Here is a 23,367-nt window from a genome sequence, read left to right as displayed (position 1 = left end):
TGTAGAGGGATGTGGACAGACTGGGTCAATGGGTCAAGGTCAGTGGTATGAGGTTCAGAAAGGTGAAGTGATAGGTCCTGTCCTTGGGTCACCAGAACTCCATGCAAAAGTGCTATAGGCTGGGTGCAGAGTGGCTGGTAAGCTGCCCAGTGGAAAAGGACCAAAAGCTGTTGGTTGACAGCAGCTGAACATGAGCAAGCTGTGCCCAGGTAACCAAGAGGGCCAGTGACATTGTGGCCTGTATCAGCAACAGTGTGGCCAGCAGGACTAGTAAAGGGAGCAAAGGGTGGCCCCTGAGCTCTGGTGAGGCCTCGCCTCAAATTCTGTATCCAGTGTTGGGTCCCTCACTCACTCCAGGACAGACACTGAGGGGCAGGACGGCATCCAGAGGAGGTGAAGAGTCTGGAGTGCAAGCCCTGTGAGGAGTAGCTGAGGGAGCTGGGGTTGTTTAATCTGCAGAAAAGACTTGTTGATGGAGCATTTAGGGTTCAGTGGTGAACACTGGTGCTGGATTAATGGGTGGACTTGATGTTAGGGGTCTTTTCCAAATGAAACAATTCTATGATCTTGAAACCAGGGTAATGGAAACATGAAAAACTGCAAATACCAACCACAGGAAGTGAAGACACTTGATATCAAAGACTGGTGATTGTAAGGACATGACCTGATGGTAAAATCTTTAAGGAAAAAGCAGTAGCTTTCATAGGTGTACATGGAAATTATAGAGACTCCAAAAGTAAAATGGCTTGAGTGCCTGTCTTGGTTTGAAATACAGGTGTCTGCTAGGAAGGGGGCAGGACCTCCCTAGAGATGGAAAGTTCAAATCCTCTCCCTCTCAATTATTCTAATTTAGAAAATTAAAGGGGCTTTCAGGCAGAGGTATGGGGATAGGAATAACGGTTCTTTACTAATATATATGACAAAAGAAACAAACAAACAGCAACTACAGCATTAATAATAAACAGAACCAGGAACCTCGAGGGCTTTCTTTCACAAAGCCTGGGGCAGTTTGATCTCGGTGCCCCTGCAGGACTCCGAGAGGCCGAGCTGGAAGGGAGGAAAGTCCCGGGCCAATGGATGAGATGAGGAGCTCTGCGCTGGCAGCTGGAGCAGCAGGGGTGTCCTGGCAGGGCTGGGCAGTGCAGGGCTACAGAGTAGCAGGAGAGCATCAAAGTTCCCAAGAAGCAGCGGCGGTGGTGGGAGGGCTGGAGAAAACGAGCTCAGGATTCCCGGGTACACAGCAGATGACGGTAGATTTCCCAGGATGAGGCAGAGGCAGAGTGATGGCCGTGAACTCTTCCTGCAGTGAGGGGCAGCCTGACTGTCTCTCTTGCCGAAAGCAAGAGAGAGCAACTGCTCCCCCAGCTCTTTTACCTTTTCCAAAACTCGCGTTATCTCTGCCCTCTGAGGGGAGCTCCCGGAGACTCAAAACAATGGGTGTAGCCTTGTGCTGCCATGTCCTTCAACTACTCCCTTTGTTCTGGTTAAGTACTGTCATTAAAGTTTCTTAGCAGCTTATGGGAAAAAAATCTGTAACTGAAAAAGAGGCAAATCTAACCCCCAACAGTGCCAATGCAAATGACTGCCAGCCTACTGCTGACTCACAGCTTTGTTCTTTTTTGTTTCTTTGGGTGGCTGTCTGGAGGACTATTTTTTCAGTAATTTGTGAAATCACCATTTTCCTTACAAATTTTTACATAATATCCTCTTACAAGAGCTGAGAGCTGTGAACTTCTTTTGTGCTGTTATTAAAATGATTATTTTACATTCTCATTTCATAGGTAGGAACTATTTATTCTTACTGTGGTAGTATAAAAAGTCTTGCAATGGGAACCTCAGCCTTATTTAACATGAAAATGATTGCTAACACATTATTGAAGTGTTTATCATAAAAAATCATTTTGATAGAAATGCTAGACTTCTGGACAGGTCTTCTATTTCCTTGCTAAACTGTAAAGATGAGTTACAGAGTTCAGTTCTGAGTTGTTCTGAGATGTGTGATCACTGGTTTTGGTTCTCCACTATATGGAATAGAATGATCTGAACTGTATGCCTAGAGAATAAATAAAATGGATATGAACCACAGAAACTATGGAATATCACAGAAGTCTATTATTTGGTGGCACACAGCATGTATGAGTATATAAGGTTTTACTAAGGTAGTTTGTATATCATGCAAATTACTTTTCCCTGGATGACCACAGTGAAAATGGGAGGAGTTTTAGAAGTACACGAAGTGTGTTCATCATTATGAGTTACAGGGGTTTTTAGGACACAGTAAAAACACGCAGGAAAGTAATCATATATTTATACATGTTTGAATAATGGCTGAAACTAAAAAATGAACTTTGTCTTGTGAACAGAGAAGCATTCACTTCCAAACTATACTCTCTGAAGTTTGACATTATTTGTACTTAGATTTTCAAAACAACAAAGACATACAAAGCAGAACTCTCAATTCACAGCCTAAATCCCTTCAGTGTAACAAGGCATACTGCAAATGTGCTTATGAACAAGTCAAAAGCCAGTATTGATCAGCAAGTCTATTTTTCAATAACTCGACTCTATGAATGAAATATTGAGCAAATTCTCACTTTGGGACATGTGATTCCCACAAATTTCACAAGGAGGTAAGTTACACATGTCAAATAAAGAACACCTTAGGAAGAGCCCCTGCATGACTGTGATCTGCTTTTAGCTACTTTAGGAAGAAGGGTAAAAAAATAATCTGAGTCCTGATTCAACTCTAATTTATGCTTCAGTGGAAGCTTCAGTGGAATTCAGTGGACAGTGGAATCTATGCTTAAAGTGGAAGTAAAATAGTGGCTACAAGTGGAGTAGAAAAGAGGAGAATAAGACTTAGGAATTTCTATTAAATATTAAGCAGATACAAAGATTGGTACTCTGTCCATGGTTTTGCACAATAGGATATGAATAATTAATTATTCGATATGTAACTCATACAATAATTATGTAGGAAAAAAAGTTACTTAAAAAGCAGTTTCAAAAGCTATCTAGTGCTAATGTTTTTAGGGAGCTCAGGTGCACTCTGTTTTGTTTTCAGTGCAGCTGTACTGAGGCCATCTCTGGAAATCCAACATAGGGATCACAGTCTTCTAGATTCTGTGAAGAACCACTTGGCTACTACAATGTAGAGGTATATTAACATGCACAGTTCCATTCAGTGGATGTACAAATAAGTAATTAGTCAACACATTTTATTTACAGTGTACGAGAGTGAGTGTGCTTTTTGGTATGAGGAATAAGAATACAACTTTCCTGCCTGTTTAGCAAACTCAGCTTTTTTTTTATTCAACTAGCTGATGTTCTGGAGCATTTTTTTTAAGTATATATGCATCAAAAATGACCTTTTTAAATATCAACTTCCCAAACTTCAGCTTAGCTCACAAAGCAAGCTGGATCTTTTCATTTTGTTTTGCAGACTTTACTGAAGTGAAATACATACTTTACTCTTTTTTTTTGGGGGGGGCATATTGTTTACTTGGCAATACATTCCTAGTTGACCTCAAGTCTGCATCCTAAGTTACACAGCAATGTCTGTATTGTAATACTTCAAGTTACAACAATGAGAGTATGTTGTGCAAAACCTGTATCTCTTTCAGGAGACCTACTTCTCTATAGAACAACCAGAAAACCCTAATTCACATGGAGTTCTGAAACAAATTAATGTGCAAACACACAATGCATTTCAGAAGAAGAAATGTTCCAGTAAATGAAACAGAATTATCTTTTTCCTGTAGAACACTGTCATTTAGAGTACTTTGCTTTGTGTAATTTGTCTACTCAAGTATTTTAATGAAGATTTACCTTTCAGTTTTAGATGGTTATGATGCAGATTAAGGTTGCTTTTTCTGTTCCAGAACAATTTCCAGCTGGAACATATGACTAGGCAAAGCAGATTGATTATGGCAGGAAACACAGTAATAGGATCTGCAAGATATCATGGAAGAATTAACAAATCAAATGAGACTAAATTACAATCATAAGAAAAAGTTTGTTAATAAGGAAGCGAGAGCTTTTAGCTCTTACAGTAATATCTTCAATGAGCTGCAAAAAAATACATAAGAGAGAAAAATCCCAGATCCCATAGCACTGAATTTATTAACAATTAGTCATCACTGACTCGGCAGTGAGGTACAACTTGATTGGAATAATAAAACTGCACTGTCCAGGTTAGTTATTTAGAGCGGGAAAAACCCCACACTGGTGAATACTGGTGGTGTGAGAGCACTGGAGACACTGCAAGCCCTACAGTTTATTTTCTGGTCTACTCTACATTCATTGCACAACCTCCCATTGACTTCTAGTGCTGGACTCCAGCTTTTGACATTTCTCTTTATCTCTCTACAAAGTGGACTCTAGCCTAGGAGGCTCCTTTGTGAGCTGTTCAATTGAATATACATATAAAATGTGACTGTGGGCACAATATTTAGAAAGGATCCTCAGTTTGAGGTACAGGGCAGGGTTTACTGAGGCTTGACTGAAACACAGAGTCATAGAATCACAGAATGGCTTGAGTTGGAAGCGATCCTAGACGACATCTAGTTCTAGCCCTCCTGCAGTGGACAGAGACACCTTCCACTAAATCAGGTTGCTCAGAGCTCCGTTCAAACTGGTCTTGAACCCCTGCAATGATCGGGCATCCACAACTTTCCTGGGCACTGCCTCACAACCCTCAGAAGAGGTTTCTTCCCCCCCTAACTTCTAAACTGCTCTCTTGCAATTTGAACTCTCTGCTTGGTTCCCTACAGACCTTTTGCCACCATGGGAAGGGGACCCCGAAACGGTCCCTGCCTCTGACCCCAGTGCCCTCGAGCCTTCCACTGATGAGTCTCCCCAAACGTGAAATGGGGAACCGAGACACTGCCGCCCAAGCAACCCGCACCAGCCACCAGCCGGTGCCTGTTGCTTCGAGCCCCTGCGTCCGGCGGGTCTCGGCGCGCCCTATCCTTGGGTCAGGAATTCTTGTCAGAGAGCACGCCGCCGCTTCCAAGGGCCCGCCGCCGGCGGAGCGCAGGGAGCGCAGGGAGAGGAGCGCAGGGAGAGGAGCGCAGGGCGCGCAGGGAGAGGAGCGCAGGGAGAGGAGCGCAGGGCGCGCAGGGAGAGGAGCGCAGGAGCGCAGGAGCGCAGGGCGCGCATCCTCGGCCGTGTGCGCGCTCCGCGGAGCTCCGCGCCGGCCCTTGCGGCACGGGCTGACGTCAGCGCCCGCGGCGGGCAGGGCGGGGCGGGGCGGGGCGGGGCGGGCGCTCCGCAGCGCAGCGGGGCGCGGGGCAGCGGGGGCGCCGAGCGGGGCAGCGCCGGGCCGGGCAGCGCCGACACGGGCAGCGCCGACCTGCCCTGCCCTGCGCCCGGCCGGAGCCATGGAGGAGTTCCTGCAGCGCGCCCAGTCCCGGCTGGTGAGTGGCGGGACTTCTCCCGACTTGGGGTGACTGCGGCGGCCGGCCTGGCCCCGCAGCCCCGGGAGCGGCGCCCGCGGGTGCTCCCCGAAACTTCTCGGGGCAGTGCTGCCGTGCTGCCGGGGGGCGGCGGGCAGAGGATGGGGCTGGTGACCCTCGCAGCGGTTGGGGCTGGGGCGTGTTTCAGGGGTGCGTTTTCTTCTCACACCTTGCTGCCCTCGAATTACTGCTGAATAATGCTCTGCTTTGCGAACCCGCGAGCCCGTGTTTGACAGGCATTGTGGGGGGTGTCGGCATGTCGTTTGAAGATTATTTGCACATTTCTTGGGACTTTAGGATGCATCAAGTTGCATAGTTGAAGGGAGGGGAATAATATGTGAAGTCGCTGAAGAAGTGTTATTTCTGTGGTCTAAACGGCACTAGCAGTAGGGGATAAGTTTGGGTAAGCAAGATATTAAATAACTGAGTAATGTGCAAAGGTTACCGAGGTTCAGCATCATAATTGTGTCTCAGCCGTTGGGTCGTTAATACTGTGCTAGGAATCACAGAGGTGTATAGAAAGTGTTCTCCAGCGGCTTGTTGGTAGGGCTGTGCTGAAACTGCAGAGTGCTTATTTTGTTTACAGTGACTGCTAATCTAGCCCAGTCAGTGTGTGCTCTTTTCCCCCTTCCGTGCACTGCAAAGGTAGGATGTTTTAAAGACTGGGATGGTCTTAGGGCAGCTCGTTTTCCATTTTGCTTTTGTCTGCAAAACTCAGTTTTAGTGACTTCTTATCTTTCATGTGTAATTTGCATGCCCACTACCTATCCCAGCTCTAAGAAATGTGTTCAGTTATAGGAGTAGGACTGGGTTTATCCCATTACTGCTTGTTTTATCCTGTGTTTTTGGGTATTTGGACTTGTAGGGACTTCCCAGTTGTTGGAGTCATAGATATGTTAAGAATCTCTGGAGAGGGCGCAGTCATAAACCCAAGATGCTCTTTCTTTGACAGACGTGGTTTTGTGTCTAAAATGATTTGTAAAAGATGATTTGTTATACTATCTCTTCTTGGCAGGCGTTGTTGGAAATCAGAGAAACAAAGAATTTTTTAGCGGAATGGGGAAAGAGATGAGAAAATGAATCTCTTGGTGGCTTTCTTAATATTTAACTCTGTTGGCAGATATTAAGGGTAAACAAACATGAAGTGTGTAACTCTGGTCATATGCCAACTAAGTTGTTTTATAATGTATTTTTAGGAGCTTTCAAAATGTTTCCCTAATGTTTTCATATAAGCAATTGTAACTTTGGTAGCCCTCTTCAAAGATACTGTAAAGTGCAATTACAAATCCTTACACATTAGCATTGCATGTATTACAAAATTCAAGATGGAGATGGTGGTGGTTCTGACAAACTTTCTGCTCAAGTACATCATAGGCAGTCTGACTTGATATTCATTAATTATGCAATGGTAATGCTTCCCATTAGTAAATGGCAAGCAGTAAAAACAAATTGTTTACCTCTAAAAGCAAATATTGCACTAATCTTTCTGAATAGATTTTGATGATCAGAAAGGAGTTGTCTAGAAAACCAGAATCTAAAGAAGACCCATGGAGACTGGAGAATAGATAATATTACTTCTTTCATTTATATGATGTGAATAGCACAGCAAATGAACACACCACAAGACCATCTTTATATTCCTGTAAGGTGTGTTTTCAAAAGAAATGCAGAATTCTATTTGTAGCTTTTGAATCATGGGAGGAAAAGACATGTTTTGGAGGAGGCCTCCTCTAGAGGAGTGATATTGTGGGGGCAGAGTGTCTTTCTTTCTGACTGGTGTTTCCGTGTATGGGCATGTCAGCTGAGCATGGCTGGGGATGAAGCATCTGAGCACTGGTGTGTTTAGTTCAGAACAGATCCATAAATCTTGTAGGTTGTCTTCAATTTGCCGGTTTACTCTGTGCTACAGTGGCCTGAAAAGGGTAACCCAGAGAAATTTAATATTTGCATTCTGCAACATGAAAGGCTGATGATGAGCTTTCCTTTTGGCTTGGTCAGGCCTTTTGTGGGGAATCGTTCTCAGCTGGTAGCCGTAGGCTGAGTTGAGACCAAACAATGTCTTTGTTTTGACACTGATGTAAGGTAAAGTTGTGCAGGGGAATGGGTGAATGACTAAGGAGGAAGGAGCTGCTGTGTGTTGAGCTACTGCAGCTGTATCTGTGGAAGATGCTAAAAGGCCTACAGTTGTATCTGAGAGGCCTGGTGATGCCAGTGTCACAGTGCTGGTATTTCACATCACAGGTATCCTGGTTAGGTTAAACAGATCACAGTGCACTGACTACATGATTGTTACTCAGCATAAGTAAAGGAAAATTTTCACCAGAAGAACAGTTGCTCTAGACCATGCAGAGGAACCTGTTATAGGAAGTGCTTTGTCATTCATTTGGGTCTGGATCCAGCCACAACATTAATCAAGGCTGTTTATCCACACGGAGCACGGACTGTGCAGCACAAAGGACATGCTTGTTTTTTGTTTTCTGAGACTTTCTATTGTGTGCCTTCATTGATTTTTGGAGAGTAAAGTTCTCTGTGATTTATCTATTAATAATAAAGTCTCAACCAGACTATTCCTTCTTAAAGAACAATGGATTTTGCTTTTGTAGTTTGGCAACTGTAGAACACCCTCAGTAATTTTCAGTACAAATCTTTAAAGTTGTTATGTATAATCTATGTGAAACCATGGATGGAAAATTTTAGAAGGCAATACATGACAGGATATAAGAAATGCCATACTGACATCTTTCCACATTCATGGTTCAATTCTGCAGGTTTTTCTACATTTTTTGTAAGTCTAGTAATAAAGTGAGAATAGGTGAGACTAGGTGAGATCAAAGATCCTTCTACACCATTCTGTCGTGTCTAGTGGGGGATTATAAACAGTAGAATACACAGGCTGATCAGGTGCTGAAAGCTTAGATCAAAATGTATAGCTGAACTAACATGTTAGCCACAGCTAGAACCATCTTCCATACATTTGGCAATGTCATGTGCTTGTTTTTTTTAATGCATTGGCTTCAACAAAATCCCTGAGACAGTGAGTTTTACAGTTTTATCATGTGCTTTGTTTGACAGCAACAATATCCCTCTTTGTATGCTTTAAATTGCCTGACAATTTTGATGTGTGTCCTATGATGCTTCTATCTGAGTGAATATTTTTATTCCACTTTCTCTCTAGTTAAGTATTACCATATCCTCCTTCTCTTCTTTCAGACATTTCCAAGCTAAAGTTTTCTATTGCCTCTTCATACATGAGCATAATTCTATCACTCCGCTCGTCCTTATGTCCTTTCTCTGAAGATTTTGTTTAACCATTTGAAAACTGGGGAGCCCAGAACCACCTGTCAGGTTTAAGTTATGACAGCATAAAAGACTGACAGTAGTACAATGACTTCTCATTTTTCCCCCGTTTTCTTAAGGGTTCTTGCTATCCTACATACTTTGTTTTACTGTCAGAAGGCATTTTCTGATGCTTTCATGTAAAGTATCATGTAAAGCGAATGCATGATGTTTTTGCTGCTTAGCAATACCTTTTTTTAAGTATGATTATATCACATCGGACAGTGTGCAGCACCTCAGTACAGTTAAAAGTGAAGATGGGTTGTTTTCTCACATTTTTCCTAGTCTGCCCTTCTTGGCCCTCATTTCCATTTACTGTTTTATTCCCTAGTCCCTCGGTGTCATGAATCCTTTCTGCAGTTCTTGTAGCCAGTTATAGATTTAACTCTCCTAAATAATCTGGTATTTTCTGCAGCTTTTTCCACCTCACTGTGTGCCTGTGTGTCCTACTAAAAGGGTATTTATTATTTATGGATATAAGAAACAGCACATATTCTTTTGGAGAATCCTTCATGGTTATTTTTCCTCCATTGAAAAACTGACCCTTTGTTCCTGTCCTTTTTTCTTTAACTTTTCATTCTGTAGTATGTAATGAAAGGATGACATACCTTTTTTCTTTGGTGATTTTGTTTCTTTATTGGCCTATAGGGAATTTTTCAGTAATATTTTGGAAGATCCACATACTGTGGATCCTTCCTTGCCTGTCCTTCTCTGCATGCTTATGGAATTAAGAACTTTACTTAACATTAAACAATTTTGTACAAAAATGTAATATTTCGCAAACACTGCCTTTTCCCCACTATATTATGTTATTAATCTCTTGGGATTAGACTCTTTCAGGTACAGGTAAGCCATCCAGCTGGAGAAGAGTGACTGCTAAATTTTGTAGAATTTATTCAAGAAAACAAATCAAAAGTTTAATGTTTCAGTGGTGTAACTTCAGAATGATTATCAGAGCAATTATCAAGATGTTAAAGTCAAGTAAATAGAGAACTAAACATTCAGAAAGTACTTCCTCAGTAATTCTCTGTTGAGGAATACTGTGTACTGAAGAAGGTACTTAGGTATTTTTCAGGTAGTCTTATATGCCTCAGGTTACAGTGAAGTGCAATGACTGTAAGTAGCTGATTCAAGGGAATCTGTCAAGAAAGAACATGTAAGAATTAAAAACAAACAAACAAACAGAATTGCCTCTGAGAGATGCTGAAACAAGGACTGCCAGAGAGTGCTTTTCCCCTGGCTTTAGGTCTGTGCCTAATGGAGAACCTAATGCTTTGTATGCTGGCATCAGGGAAGTCAGAGAACAGAATGAGCCCTGGAAAGGCTTAATGTGCTGATGATACTGAGATAACCACATACTGCAGCAAAGTGCCTTAAACTAGTAATTGAAAGATGGTCCTTCTCCTGCAGAGAATAGCAAATTGGCTGGGGAAATAATATTTCTGAATGCTGTGTCATCTTCGGCAGTTAACAGTTTTTGGGAAAAAGCCCCCAAACCCTCTAAAAATTGAAGTTCTTTTAATTTCTTGCTGATACAATAAAAGAGACCAGAATACTAGACCAATGTTACACCTGGTAGCACACTGGACAAATGGGGTATTACGACCCTAGACAGGTGTGCCCAAAGAAATATTGGATTGTGTGACTGAACATTTTCCAAACTGAGGGCCAGACCCTTGACCAAGGGACACCCTTGAGAATAGTAAAAAAGGCTTTTAAGGCACTGCTTTGATAGATCTGAAAAATGAATGTTATGCTTGTTTCTGAGGCACAGAAGTTCAAAGAACAGTTAGTGATGATGGCATGACTTGAGTAGATTTACGTGACCGCAGTTTAAAAACAAGCTGAGTCACTTACATGCTTACTCATATTGCCTCTTATTTTCCTATCTGGAGGGTTTTTTATCAGTGGTAGGCAGTGATTACTTTGAAAATAATGTTTGATTTAGTTGGAATAGTTTTGGCTTTACAGTAAATGAGAGACACTACAGAAGCGAAGCAGAAGTTATTTTCCCAGAAACTGCTGAGCATTTCCAAGCTGATGAGTAAAAAAGCTTTCAAACATTTAGATAAGGAATCAAGTTGTGCCCTCTCATGTATCTTCTTTGCATTTATCCAGCAGCACACAAGGGACCTGACTCCACTTAGCAAGGCACTTACACTATGTAAGAATTAAATAGTATGAGTAATGATATTGACTCCAGTTGGAAAACTCAGATATAGAAGTTGTATATACACTTAAAAAGGTTGCAGAATCGAAGTATTACGGCTGATTAACCATTTATTATTTAAATCGGTCAGAAGAAATCATGCAGCAACAAATATGGAGTCAGTGTTTATTAGTAATAAGGGAGAAAAGTATAAACGTTGCACCAACATAATTGTGAGGTAAATTTTTAAACAAAGCATAGTTCTGAGCAGTTACAGTAATATTGAAGGGCTGGCTTTTGTCATCATGGTAGAGTTTCAAGTGGAATACTTCTTTCTTTTATGGATACCACACAATCAAAAATATTTCTTAAGTGGGAAAAGAATTCAGGGAATCTTAAGAAAATTATTTAAAGAATTGACATCCAAGAAAAAAATTAAATTTAAAACTTGATTAAATTACTGCTGCACTGAGACATGAGAGCAGTTGGGATCTATGAAGTTGCTGGAAGCAATGCAAAGAAAGGAAGGAATCATTCATTCAGGTACATAGGTATAAATATGTATTTGCAAAACAGTCAACAGAAGCTTAATAAAGAGAGTATTTCCAGAAAATGAGGTCTATTAGCAAGGAAAACAGTTTCCCAGAGGAGGGAGAGGAGGCCTTTGCTTATAAGCAAACCAAAATAAAAACTGAACTGGATAAACATATGTAAAACTACTTTAAAAAGCAACATGTAAGGACAATGTATTGGGTAATTTAATAGCCTTTTACAGTCCCACCAAAGTCAGACAGACTAGACACATGTGGCAGAAACTGAGAATTAAAAATGCTTTTCCCCCATGGATTTTCATGGTTTGGGATGATAGAAATAGTGTTTTTAAACACTAATCTGCATACCTTGCTTTTCGTCAGTCTCTGGTGCAGGGATAAGTGAAGCACACCATATTGGTCATGATTAGGCCAAATTCTACCCTGGCTAACTTTTGGTGTGTTGAATTAATGCGTATGTAGCTGACATACTTTATACTTTGTTCTACAATTCCAAAGGCATTTGAGTGCAGTGTAGTAGGGTATTTTCTAGGGTATCACACAACTATTAAAGTGAGGTCATGATTCTGTTGTGCTAGATTACATGCAAATACTTAATTAAATAATCTTGAGAGTCTGTTGGACATCCTGGAGGAAGCGGATAAATCGAAAGAGGTGGTAATGGTTGGTTTTATGTTTCCTAACCTATTAGCATTTTAGCAAAGGCCGGTTTTGAGTAGGAGTTAGAAAAAGCTAGAAAGTTGCTGAGGTTTGGAAACACGTCTTTAAGCATAGGGACAACATCAGAGACAAAGGAAATCTGACTACTCTTTCCGTTCCTCTGCTAGAGACTGTCTGAAGACAAAACTTAATGTTTCATTATTGAATGGGAAATGATAGACGAAGCAGAGGAGGATTTGAAAGGTTTCAAGATGTTATTGAGGCATCTTCTTGGATGTGCTGGAGCAAGGAGGGTGGGAAGAGGGAGGTCTGTATGGGCAGAGTCAGAGCCACAGGCTAGGAGGGGCAAGCTTTCCACAGCATGGTTGTAGAAGCCGCTAGGTTACTTCTGCTGAAACTAAATAATGTTTATGTGATTAAACCATCAGGTAATGATAGCCAGAGTGTTAGCTCTGAGGGTAGGGTAAGAAAGGTTAATGAGCTAAGGAGGCCTGCAAGACTTTGCAGTAAGGTGCATGTGTCTAAACTGAGTATGATGCCAGGATTACAGACTGGAGTGATAGATAGGATACTTTCATGAGTTCCTTATATACCTGTGATTTATATTCCTCTGAGAGAGAGGCATAGTAATAGGAGAGGGAGTAAAACCTCAGCTTTAACCATGCTCAGTTGGACTGTATTATTGTGTGTATGTTGGGAAGGTGTGGAGTAAGTGTGAGATTTTAGTTTGGAAAGGGCAGGATGGGAGCAGCGTGGAAGCCCTGTTTGTCAGCCTGGAGCCCTGAGGGAGATCAGGCTTAGGATTTAAATGACTTCATGACATTCTTGTTATATTCTTCTTCTTAAAACAAGGGAGTCTGTTCCCAAAAACAGTTAGACAGGTCCTTAATTACAGTTATGATATTGCTTGTTCTAATGAGATCCAAATAGATTGTGGCACAGTAAGGACAGAGAATGGACAGTGAGAAGATTAGGAAGATTTCAGAAAATGATGACGTTTGGAGGACGTCAGATAGTTGTCCTTCCTTGTTTACTTAATCATTTGACAGTAAATGAATGATGTGTAATAGGCCTAATAGACCTAATGCAGTGGCCCAATTCCATCTTGCACAGTCATAACCTGCTTCTGTATATTTCCTTCTAGCTGTAATTTATTAATCTTAAACCTCCTTATAACAAATTCTGTCTAGAGCACAGTTTGATTTTGCAGTGTACCTGTTTAGTGCTACTTAATGATTTACCTGTTTTGTACCACTTAGGAAATTTTGATCTTGCTGTATTTAGATAGCAGTAGTTGTGTTCATGTCTGTTTATAATTGGCACAGCTTTGGTTTTTGATTTAGTTTTGTGTGTGGAAGTGGTGGTGTATGCAGTCCCTGTAGCTAACTAACTGAGTTAGCTGCTAAGCCAGTCTTTGCCTGTGAGACATCATCATGCTGTGGTGACCTTTTCCCCAATGGTTAATCTCATTGTGCTACATGGCATAAAAATTACCATTCTCAAGATATACTTCCCTGCACTTGTCCAGTAGTGATTACGAAATTCTGATCAAAGAGGAGTTGGTAGGGAAGAAGAAAACTCTGAAGTGTTTTTTCAGCTACTATCACACTCTTATAAATCCTGGAAACATGTGGAGACTTAGAGTCTGGAGTTTACAGAGACGGGCATATTCTGCTTGTGAACCTTGTATGCTGTTTTGGAGTCAGTGAGATGGGTGGAAAAGGAAAACCTCCCTTTGATGAGAAGCAGAATTCCTCTGCTTGGAATGTATTTGACTTTTTCTGAAGCAGTGATAAATGGTAAACTTTTGAGCACTTGCAGGAACAGTCCTAAATATACACAGTTGGCAAATAACCAGTTGACTAAGTCAGCAGCCTTTCTTTGACTTAGAAAAGGTTTCAGCACTCAGTCAAAGTCATTTACAAGCCTGGCTGTGTTACAGCTGAGTCAGATGGAGTACAGTGATGGTTTAACCTACTGGAAAATTAAGCTGCTATGTTTGACAATGCCTGTATGCAGTCCATGTAAATTTCATATATGTTTACTTAGTTTTCTTACAGATAAGTCTGTTATCTCTGTTATGCTTCATCCTTAGCAGTCACATTACTTACAAGAACAAGTGCCTTGTTGTGATGTATCTGAGTATTGTGTCTGTAAGAGGGTATTTAGGTCTGTATGAAATCTTGGAAAGGTTAGTTTGCAATGTTTCTGCATGTCTTTTGTACATTTTTCAAGTAAATAGCCTCATAAAGTTAAAAGACCAGATACAATTTAACTCCCCATTTCACTTCCAGTCTCTTTCCAGTTTTGGATTTGGTTCTGTGCTCCTTTGATTTTTGAATTTTTTCTAAAATTTAACTAACATAAAAATGGCAATTACCCATTCAATTGAAATAATTGTAGTGCAGAAAAAAAATTTGAAATATTCTCTTTTTGCAAAGATGGGCTTGATTGTTCTTTCTCTTGATTTAATTGAAACAGGAAGTGTGGTGATTTTTTGACTAGAAAAAATAATGTAATTCAAGTTTACTTGAATTACAAACGTTTTTTAAAATTCAAAATTAATTGCTCATTCAGTCTGTGAGGGGTTTGTAGACTGAATGGTATCACTGGGGCATTGATTGTCTGTGGTAAAGAGATGGTTTACTTCTTCCCTATGACCCTAAAAGAAATCTGTGCATATGTCTCTGTGTCAGGATGGGGCTGTAGAGGCTGATGGTAGATAAAATGTTGCAAAAGTTGCTGCAAACAGCTTTAAAATTGTGCAACTTAACTACTTTTTTTTTTACATAAAATCTGTTTTGTGTATGAAAGGAAGTGGTATGGGGTATTTTTGTATGCTTTCTGCATATTCTAAAAGGCAAACTGCTTAAACTTACATAAAGACAGTTCCATGCTACTGTGAGGTATGCCTTCTCTTCCTTGAAAATTTGATGCACACTAGAACTTCAGCACTGATGATCCTAGGAGAAGACTAAAAAGATTTAATTGACTGAAGTGGTGTAAATATGCATTAAAGCCTTTATTCCAGGGATAAGAGAGTAGTGTAGACTGGAATTCTAGTCTTTGATTTCCAGAGACACTGGTTCATTTCCTGTTTTAAGCACATGTGAAAACGAATGAAACAAGCTTTTGCTAACATCTTAAAGATGATTGCACAGTTTTTAGCTATCACCTTTTGTGCAGTGGAAGAGGAATTTCTGAGGCTGGGTCAGAGGTGTTTTGCTTGATCTGTTTTGCAAAGTTTGTGCAATAGTTGTGGTATGGTATGAGCCTGTCTCAGTATCAAGGTGTTGAGCCTTCATTTGAAAAACAAATCCAAGTAGCCATCAACTTCCCCCCAGCCCTGCATTGTACGATAATCGAAACAGTAATAATCTCATGGTATATAAAGATCGTCTGTTTACATATTCTAAGTAAAACAAAAGTTGATAAAGAAAAGGAATTGATCTAAATACATGTTTTTGTTTAAGTCTAGGTAAGTATGAAGACTACAATCTCTGCTTGACTAAAAGTGCTGAGATCTTGTTTATATTTATACTGGGTAAAACTGAAGGGCATGACCCCAGTATGCGAAAACAGAACACTAAATATAAAAATACTCTCTTTTAATGCTGACAGCAATAAGCAGGTGAGCTTACCTTATTGTGTCCTTTTCTCCTCAACTTTATATTTTCCAAAGAGGGTGAAGTAATGAGGTACTTATTTATATTTTTATTTTATTATTTATTTATATTTTTTTCCTTTCCCCAATTTTTTTCTCTCTGCTCAGTCTCCTTTACAACCAGTACAACACTCAACAGGCAGAGCTGTGATACTGCCATGTAGCTTTTAAGAGTAAAGGAGTGTACTGTGTGTGTGAAATTAGTACAGACTCTCAGTAAATTTCAACAGTTTCAGAACACTGCAGTGTAAGTACTTTGTGTTTCTTCATCAGTGCTGGTGCTAGTGTAGTTTGTCTTTATTCTGTGCCAATGAATGAGCTACACATTTGTTCTTTCATATGTCTTATACTTAGGATAAATTAATGTGATTGTTTCTGAACTGCCACTTTCAGTTCTACCATACAACATGCTGTCTTTTGCTAAAAAACAGATCTTATCTGCTTCTGCATTTTGCTGCACTGAAAAATAAGCAAAGATACTAAACAAGACATGAAATGACATTCTACATTTTTCTAGCTCCTCTTGTTTGCTTGTGTTCTCCATTGTTAACTGCGTGCTTCATTACTTACCTTTTAAACTAGTTAGAATTGGTTTAAATCTTTGCATATTTCAAATTTTCAGACCCCAAATCGGTGCTTCTTGATAATGTTGTAGCAAAAGTAACCTAGTTAGCTGCCCTATTAAGTAGTGATTAGACTTTAACTGCTTTTCTTCCAACCAGATAATAATTACTCATATTGAATTGACAGCAGTCTATAGGAGCAGAATCTGCTCTCTGCTTCCATAAACCAAATGTGGTTATACATATATATTTCAAATAACTTTTTGAACCACAGTAAAATATCAGAAGCTGCAGCTGGAGTAGTAATCTGATGTGTTCTGTCCAATTTAAAAACTCAGAGGATGATTGAATTCCAGACATTGTAAGGTGTGAACATCTCTCTCAGATGCTTGAAAATCTCTGTTACTAGATCTCTAGATCTACTGTATTGTGAGAATATGGGACTCACTTTAAAGCACCCATTTGGATTTTAATGTTTCCAAAGAGACTACACAGATTCTTTAGGAACAGACTATATATAATAGCCAAAGAAAGTAAGACTGTGGGAAATGGAAAGGGGCTGCAAACACTGAGTTTAGTTGTCCAGCCTGGCATCTCAGCCTTAGCAATTTTCACTTAGTCCATACTATTAAATTACCCCTTTCATATAGGTTACTTGTACACTCACATTCTCTGTCACTTGCACACTTAGAAAGAAGCACAAACCCTATGAGTCCGTTTCTAGAAATTGTTGAAATAGGCAAGAAAATTCCTCAGATGATGGGAGTAGAGACCTTACTGAGTAAGACTGGTCAAGCTGGAATCTTTCACATGTATTAGAAACACTGACCTCTTTGGTAAATTTGCATCTCTAAAGAAGGAGGAAACTAGGCTTTCCTTATGCCCATATGGCATGCTGTAGATTTTGACTTTCTGACATCAGTTAATGCTTTGATTTGAAGGAAAAATTTGAGGGCCTCAAGGGCAAGACTTCAAAGGAATGTCTGAGGTCTCTTGGCTTGCTCAGCTTGAGGGAAGAGATGGCTGAGGCAAGACACAGGGTGGTGGCAGGGGAGCTGCTGCTCTCTCCCTGTGAGCAGTGATAGTTCATGAGGAAATGGAATGAAGCTGTGACAGATGTTCATACTGGACATTAGAAAGGTTCTTTGCTTAAAGAGAGGGTGATCAGTCACTAGAACAGACTTCTTATGGAAGTGTTCATACCATCAAAGCCTCTCAGAATTCAAGGAGAGTCTGGGTGATGCTTTTAGTCATCTAGTTTAGTGTTGGGTGGTCCTGCAAGAATCAGGGAGTTAGACTTGATGGTCCCATGAATACCTGCCCACTTGAGATATTCAAGAATTTTATGATTCTGTGAAATATGAAGAGCTTTTATTTCTTCCTTTGAAATAAAAATAAGTATCATAAACAAATTTTTCAAGCTCCTCTACAAAATATGAAATGGATCTGTTTTCTTTGTGATCATAGTTTGATCTACTCCTGTTGTGTCTTCAAGCCTAAATATTAGTAACTGTGTAATTAACAGATAGATTCGGGTCATCACAGATTCTTCGGACAGCACTCTAAATCAACTGGCTTGTCATGTTTTGGCAGGAAGGACAGGATAAGCTGCATCCCTCAGAGATCCCAGCAGAAGAGTAAATCTCCACAACATTTCTTTTGAGGACTCCTTTATGCATTGCTGAACGTTTTAGAAAGTCACTGATTTTTTGTGATAGTTTGGTATGAACTATTTTGGTATGTGATAGAAGAACCTGTTATCTGCAGTGAGAGTTAGAAACCTCTTCCATAATAAAAACAAACAGAAGTCTGTAGAAATAGATAGCAGATATGGCAAGGGAATTTTCCTGTGCTTTTTATATCTGCATCCCTGTGTACTTTCCCTCTGTCCCCCCCCCCCAAATACTCCATAGCAACTAATAAATTAAAACCCTGAAAAACACAAAAATGAAACTAGAATGGTAATATTTATTGAATGCAGAAGTGTCCTTTTTAGTTTCCAATCCTGTCAAAAGTCTAAATAAACTGGCAAACCTAACTTGAATGATGGAGACTTATTTTCACTACACTTACATTCTTTGTCTGCAATTTTTGGTTACTATTGTTAGAGAGTTCCCAGATTTACATAATTGTAGATGTTTCTGAGGGCATTTAATACATATGAATCAACATACATAAAGTTTAAAATAGCTCAAACCCACTGAGCTTTAGTAGCTAGGTCTTTTCCCTTGTTAGCTCTTACACAAACACCTGCATAAATTAGATAGTTGTACTGGGAGACCAGAGAGCAATGTAAATCAAGGGAATCAAATATCATTGAAAATAGGGTGTTTCCAGTCACAGAGAGATGAGTTTTCCCCTTTCTCTCGTCTTGGGTGCTCGTAGCTTCCCCTGCTGAATGATCTGTGGGAAGAAAAGTTTTTTCTATTGTGTCTGAAGAAGGCCATGCTGAGCCATGACCTTTTTTTCTATTTTTGACAAGGTAGTCTGTTATACAGCACCTAATCCTTTCCCCCTTTTCCCTTTCCCCCCTTTTCCTTCTTGTGTTTCAGAAAGTTCATACAGACTCTGCTAGTTTAATTTTTGGGTACTGATCAGTCTCTTGGTATCAGTTAGCCAAGATGGATGAAGGAATTACTTAGAGGTGGTGTCTGTCTTCTGTATCCTACTATTTGCAAAGTTTTCCAAGTATCAGAAACCGATCACTTTTTTTTTGGAGGTGTTATTTTTTATAAAAAAAATTATTAGGTTTTTTTCTGAGGTGTTATATATTTATTAAAAGTTCTTGTAATTTAAATATTTTTCTACTGAAAAAATTATTTATTTATTCTCTGAATGTTGTTTCTATGCTGAAGCATTAAAACCCAGCATTTTATGCTGAAAAGAGAATTCCCTTATGAGTAGCAGTTAGATACAGGTTTCGTTTAACTATGTTACGAACTTTCATTGTGTTGTGCATTTTTAAATGGCATTTTGAGTTTCATCTTATCACTTTGTTTTACATTGAATTCACAGACTAATTGTGAGTAGAGTAAGAATTGCAGATTTTCTTGCTAATGCTGTATTAAATAAATTACACAGTCCGAATCTGTGTGCCTTTCATAACAAAACAGATAATTTAAGACATGCTTTTATTAAAACATATATATATGTTGATATTGGTATATCACACAGTCTGGTTTTTAGGAAAAAATAAATTTAAACTTTTTATTTTGGTGCTAATTGTGATACTAACTACCATAACTGTTAACATCCTGGTCCCACAAATTATTGACATCTGTACAAAGTATTTGCAAGGCTGGTCTTTAAATCACAGAATGTAAATTTCATGTGGTTTCAGCGGGTGTGGATCTCCTCAGACAGGCATAGCACTCTATTTTTATAAGTAGACCTCATTCTCAATATTTGCTTCTCGTATATTGCAGTGAGTAATAGACGACTCGAATCACAAACCCTCTGTGGATTTCTATAAATTTAAACAGCTTACTAATATCTTGTACTATTGTAGTGGAGTATCTCAAATCTCCTGTAAGTCAGTATGCTTTTTAATGATATGACATGCTTTTTTTTATTTGGGAGTGGCAATAAATATGCTGTTGCCTATATATATATGAACTCTGTCTACAGCTAGGGATTAAATGTTCAAATATGACTGCATATAATTTTATTGCCATTATACCATATCCTCTTTGGCTGATGCTATGAAAAAATATTGTTCTACTTAGCTGGTGAAAAAAAGGAAAGAATGACGCTTTGTTTATTTATAATAGACTTTCCTAATTCCATTAATGCTGAACAGATACCCTTTCAGCAGCAGTACAAGGCCAGTTTATGCTTCCCATATAAGGGAGGGAAAGCTACATGTAGTTACTTCATTTGTTCTTTCATTGAAAAATACACAAAATACTGTGTAATTGTCCTCTGAGATGCTGAGATGTATGCAATTAACTCTGCAGAAATAATAAGCAAAAAAAAAATCAGACTGGAAGCAGAGAGTGACCTTACACTGCAAAACTGTGAAATCATCACCAATTTCTAATGTTACCACTGTTCCTGTTCTGGTAAGTGTTTATCTGGATGCTTTTCAGTATCTCCAAGGGCAGTGAGTCCCTTTAACATCTTGAACACCTTGAGGATACAGAGAAACTTCAGTTCATACGTTGTAGTGTTCTTATAAATGGAAATACAGGAATTGTCTTATTGGCACAGAAAGCATTCCTGTGAGTTGGAGTAAGTTGTGTTGCTAGTCAGTGAGGTGAGGTTACAATTTTAGGTGCTGTACCAGGTGTGTCCTCAGAGTTTACCACTAGCAAAATCTTGGCCTGGGTGCTGTAAGCAGCCTTTTGCATTGGTATTTTGGCTTGTAAAATATGTCCCTTTTATGGACCTAGGGGTTTTGGTTTTGTTTGTGGGATTTTTCTGGGGAGTTGTGGGGTTTTTGGGTGAGTTTTGTTTGTTTGCTTGTTTGTGGTTTTATTGTTTGGGTTTCTTTTTTTGTATTTTTGTTGTAGGTTTTTGTTTGTTTGTTTGTTTGGGGTTTTGATGGGGGTTTGTTTCTTTTAGCTTCTTTTGTTTGTTTGTTAGTTGGTTGAAGGTTTTTTACCCCCATTCACAGAGACTTAAGACCTAGGAAGGATGTTGTACCCTGGATTTTTTTTACATTCAGAATCAGAGTTTAAGCAAGTTTTGGGCTCTGTGGTTTATTACAAGTAAGCCTGAGAAGAAGATTGTGTTTTCCTGGATTATATACCTCTCCTTACCTTTGTACCATTTGTTCTTAACTACAGTAGGCATGGAAATCTATGGAGATTTCTTTTCCCCAGTGTCCTCTTCAACTGGAAACCAAGACCTTGACTGTTGGAAGAAAATCTAGCAACGCCCTCTTGGGGAAGGGCACAGCTATCAGTGATTTTCATAGACTGAAAATACATGATAGTGTGTTCAATACAAAAGTAGGAGATACTGAAAGGTAAAAGTTGAAATATTAATGTAATTTACTTTGTTTGTTGTAACCATTTAAAAAAATTTGTTTCTTGTCTTTTGAATTAGCTAGGACAGCAGATTTGCCAGGGATGATGAATTACCCATTTCGGTGTTAAGTAAGAGGATTCAGTAAAACTCATTGAGGAGGATGTCTTCATCAGTCATTAATGTCTCTTCATATTTGAATTTGTCAACTTATATCTCCTGTTTCCTTCTGCTTAATAGAATTTTAAATAATACATCATGAAAACCTTAATGCAAATTAATGAAAGTGAGTCAAATCTTAAACTAAAAAAAACCTTCTAATTGTGTTTATAGCTCTTATATTCTGTTTGCAATTACCAATATTTATTAACTGAAATAATATGATACCCTTAAAAAAAGGCTTTATGGCTTTATAATACAAACAGTTCTTTAGTTTACTTTGTAATTACACTTTAAATGATTTATCTAATATTTTCCATACTTTTAAAGCAGTAGTTGATGTGCTTACCATAGAGATAATTTTTAATACTACATAATTTCTGATTCTATGGTTCAACTCTCTATAACATATCTTTTAGGAGATGAAATTGAGCTGCTGTGATAAATAGGAGTTTGTGCTATCAATATCCTATTTACCATTATTGCAGTTTTCCTTCTATTCAAGGTGGAGATTTTTTGTAGTTAGTGACAATCTGCCTATAATTCTATAAGAGGAAGATGTGTTCATTGTATTGTGACTCTTGACAGATCTTGGCGGTGCAGGAACGTTACATGATGACTCCAGAATTAACTTAATTCCTTTTTTTCCCTCTGTACCACTTGTTGTAGTGCATGAAATTAAAAACATGGCTCAGTTACACATATATTCTATGTTAGACAAAATACTTCGATATGAAGCTGTGTTTCAGAGGGAAAATAATCACCTTCATCATAAATACTGTTTGCAGTGTCATCATATGTATGTCAGTTCAAGGTGTCATTGGCACAATACAAGAGTAGTAAGACAGGAGTCTTACTCGGAATATGTAACCTCAAGGTTCTTAATCTTTTTTTGTAATTTTTCTACTGAGCACTGTGGTGCCTTGTGGGACTTCATCTACTGCAGTGCTGAACTCTGAAGTGAAAGAAGGAATGGGAAATGCAAGTTTGAGCATATTTCCTCCAATAGATCTTTTCCAGCTTGCCTTGGGAATGAGATAATTATGATTCTACCTCCTGATAACTTTTTGCTTTAAAGTGAGTGTTATTTCTTCTACCTCCTTTACTATTTTTACATTGTCAATTGTACTAGACAACTACAAGGATTACATTCACTGTATTCCCTGATGCACAGACTTTTCATAGAAAAACTTGTAAATCCCTACTTAAACTTATTTTTTTCCCTGAAAAATTTATACTCAGCAGTATTTTAAATGTTTTTCATGAAACCCAAACATTCCGTTTTAGTTTTCCTACCTTTTTCTCATTGCATGTTAAAAGAGGAAGTTTTTAGTAAATTAGGACTAGTGTTGCATTGCTTCAGCTAGGAATATTTGTGGATTCTAATTTTTTTCAGGAGTGTATTGTACCTGCTTTATCTGATTAGAAGGAAAACTAACATGAGCACAGCAAAAACTAATGTTTTAGATTGCTATTGTATATTGCCTTTCAGCATACTTTAATTAAAGTGACATTTGTTTGTCCTGTAATATCACCATTCCCTAATCGATGTACTGAGCAAGCACCATGGTGACAAGATAAGTTGCTTTGTTTTGTTCCATATGTCTGTGTTCCAAATTTTCCATAGTTTTAATTGGTTCCCTGCAGAATAACATTTACAAGCATATGGTATGGAAAATGCTGACTGCATTTGTTATCATATGTTTTAGTATATTGGTGGCACTAGATCACTAAGCCTTTAAATGTGATTATGAGGTTATTTAATGCAGTCAATAGTGTGCTTAAAACACAGCAAAAATCTGCAGTGAGCCAAATGTTATCAAGGAAATTTGTTTAAATGTCTTCTTAATGCTTCAGGGAT

The 23,367-nt window shown here is 39.0% G+C and overlaps 1 protein-coding gene across 3 annotated transcripts in view; it reads left to right on the top strand.

Annotated features, from left to right (window-relative positions):
* The first annotated feature begins 5,264 nt into the window (after positions 1–5,264).
* The window catches only part of PRUNE2 (prune homolog 2 with BCH domain), a 132,082-nt gene continuing 113,979 nt past the window's right edge, over positions 5,265–23,367 (top strand). For all 3 annotated transcript variants that reach the window (XM_063421709.1, XM_063421708.1, XM_063421707.1), the window contains exon 1: positions 5,265–5,417. In XM_063421709.1, coding sequence (XP_063277779.1) covers positions 5,382–5,417 — 36 coding nt within the window. In that variant the 5' untranslated portion in view covers positions 5,265–5,381. The remainder of the gene's footprint in view (positions 5,418–23,367) is intronic.

The sequence above is a fragment of the Prinia subflava genome, chromosome Z, assembly GCF_021018805.1.
Source record: "Prinia subflava isolate CZ2003 ecotype Zambia chromosome Z, Cam_Psub_1.2, whole genome shotgun sequence".
In the NCBI taxonomy this organism is placed as follows: domain Eukaryota; kingdom Metazoa; phylum Chordata; class Aves; order Passeriformes; family Cisticolidae; genus Prinia; species Prinia subflava.
This window is presented reverse-complemented; position numbering and strand designations above follow the sequence as displayed.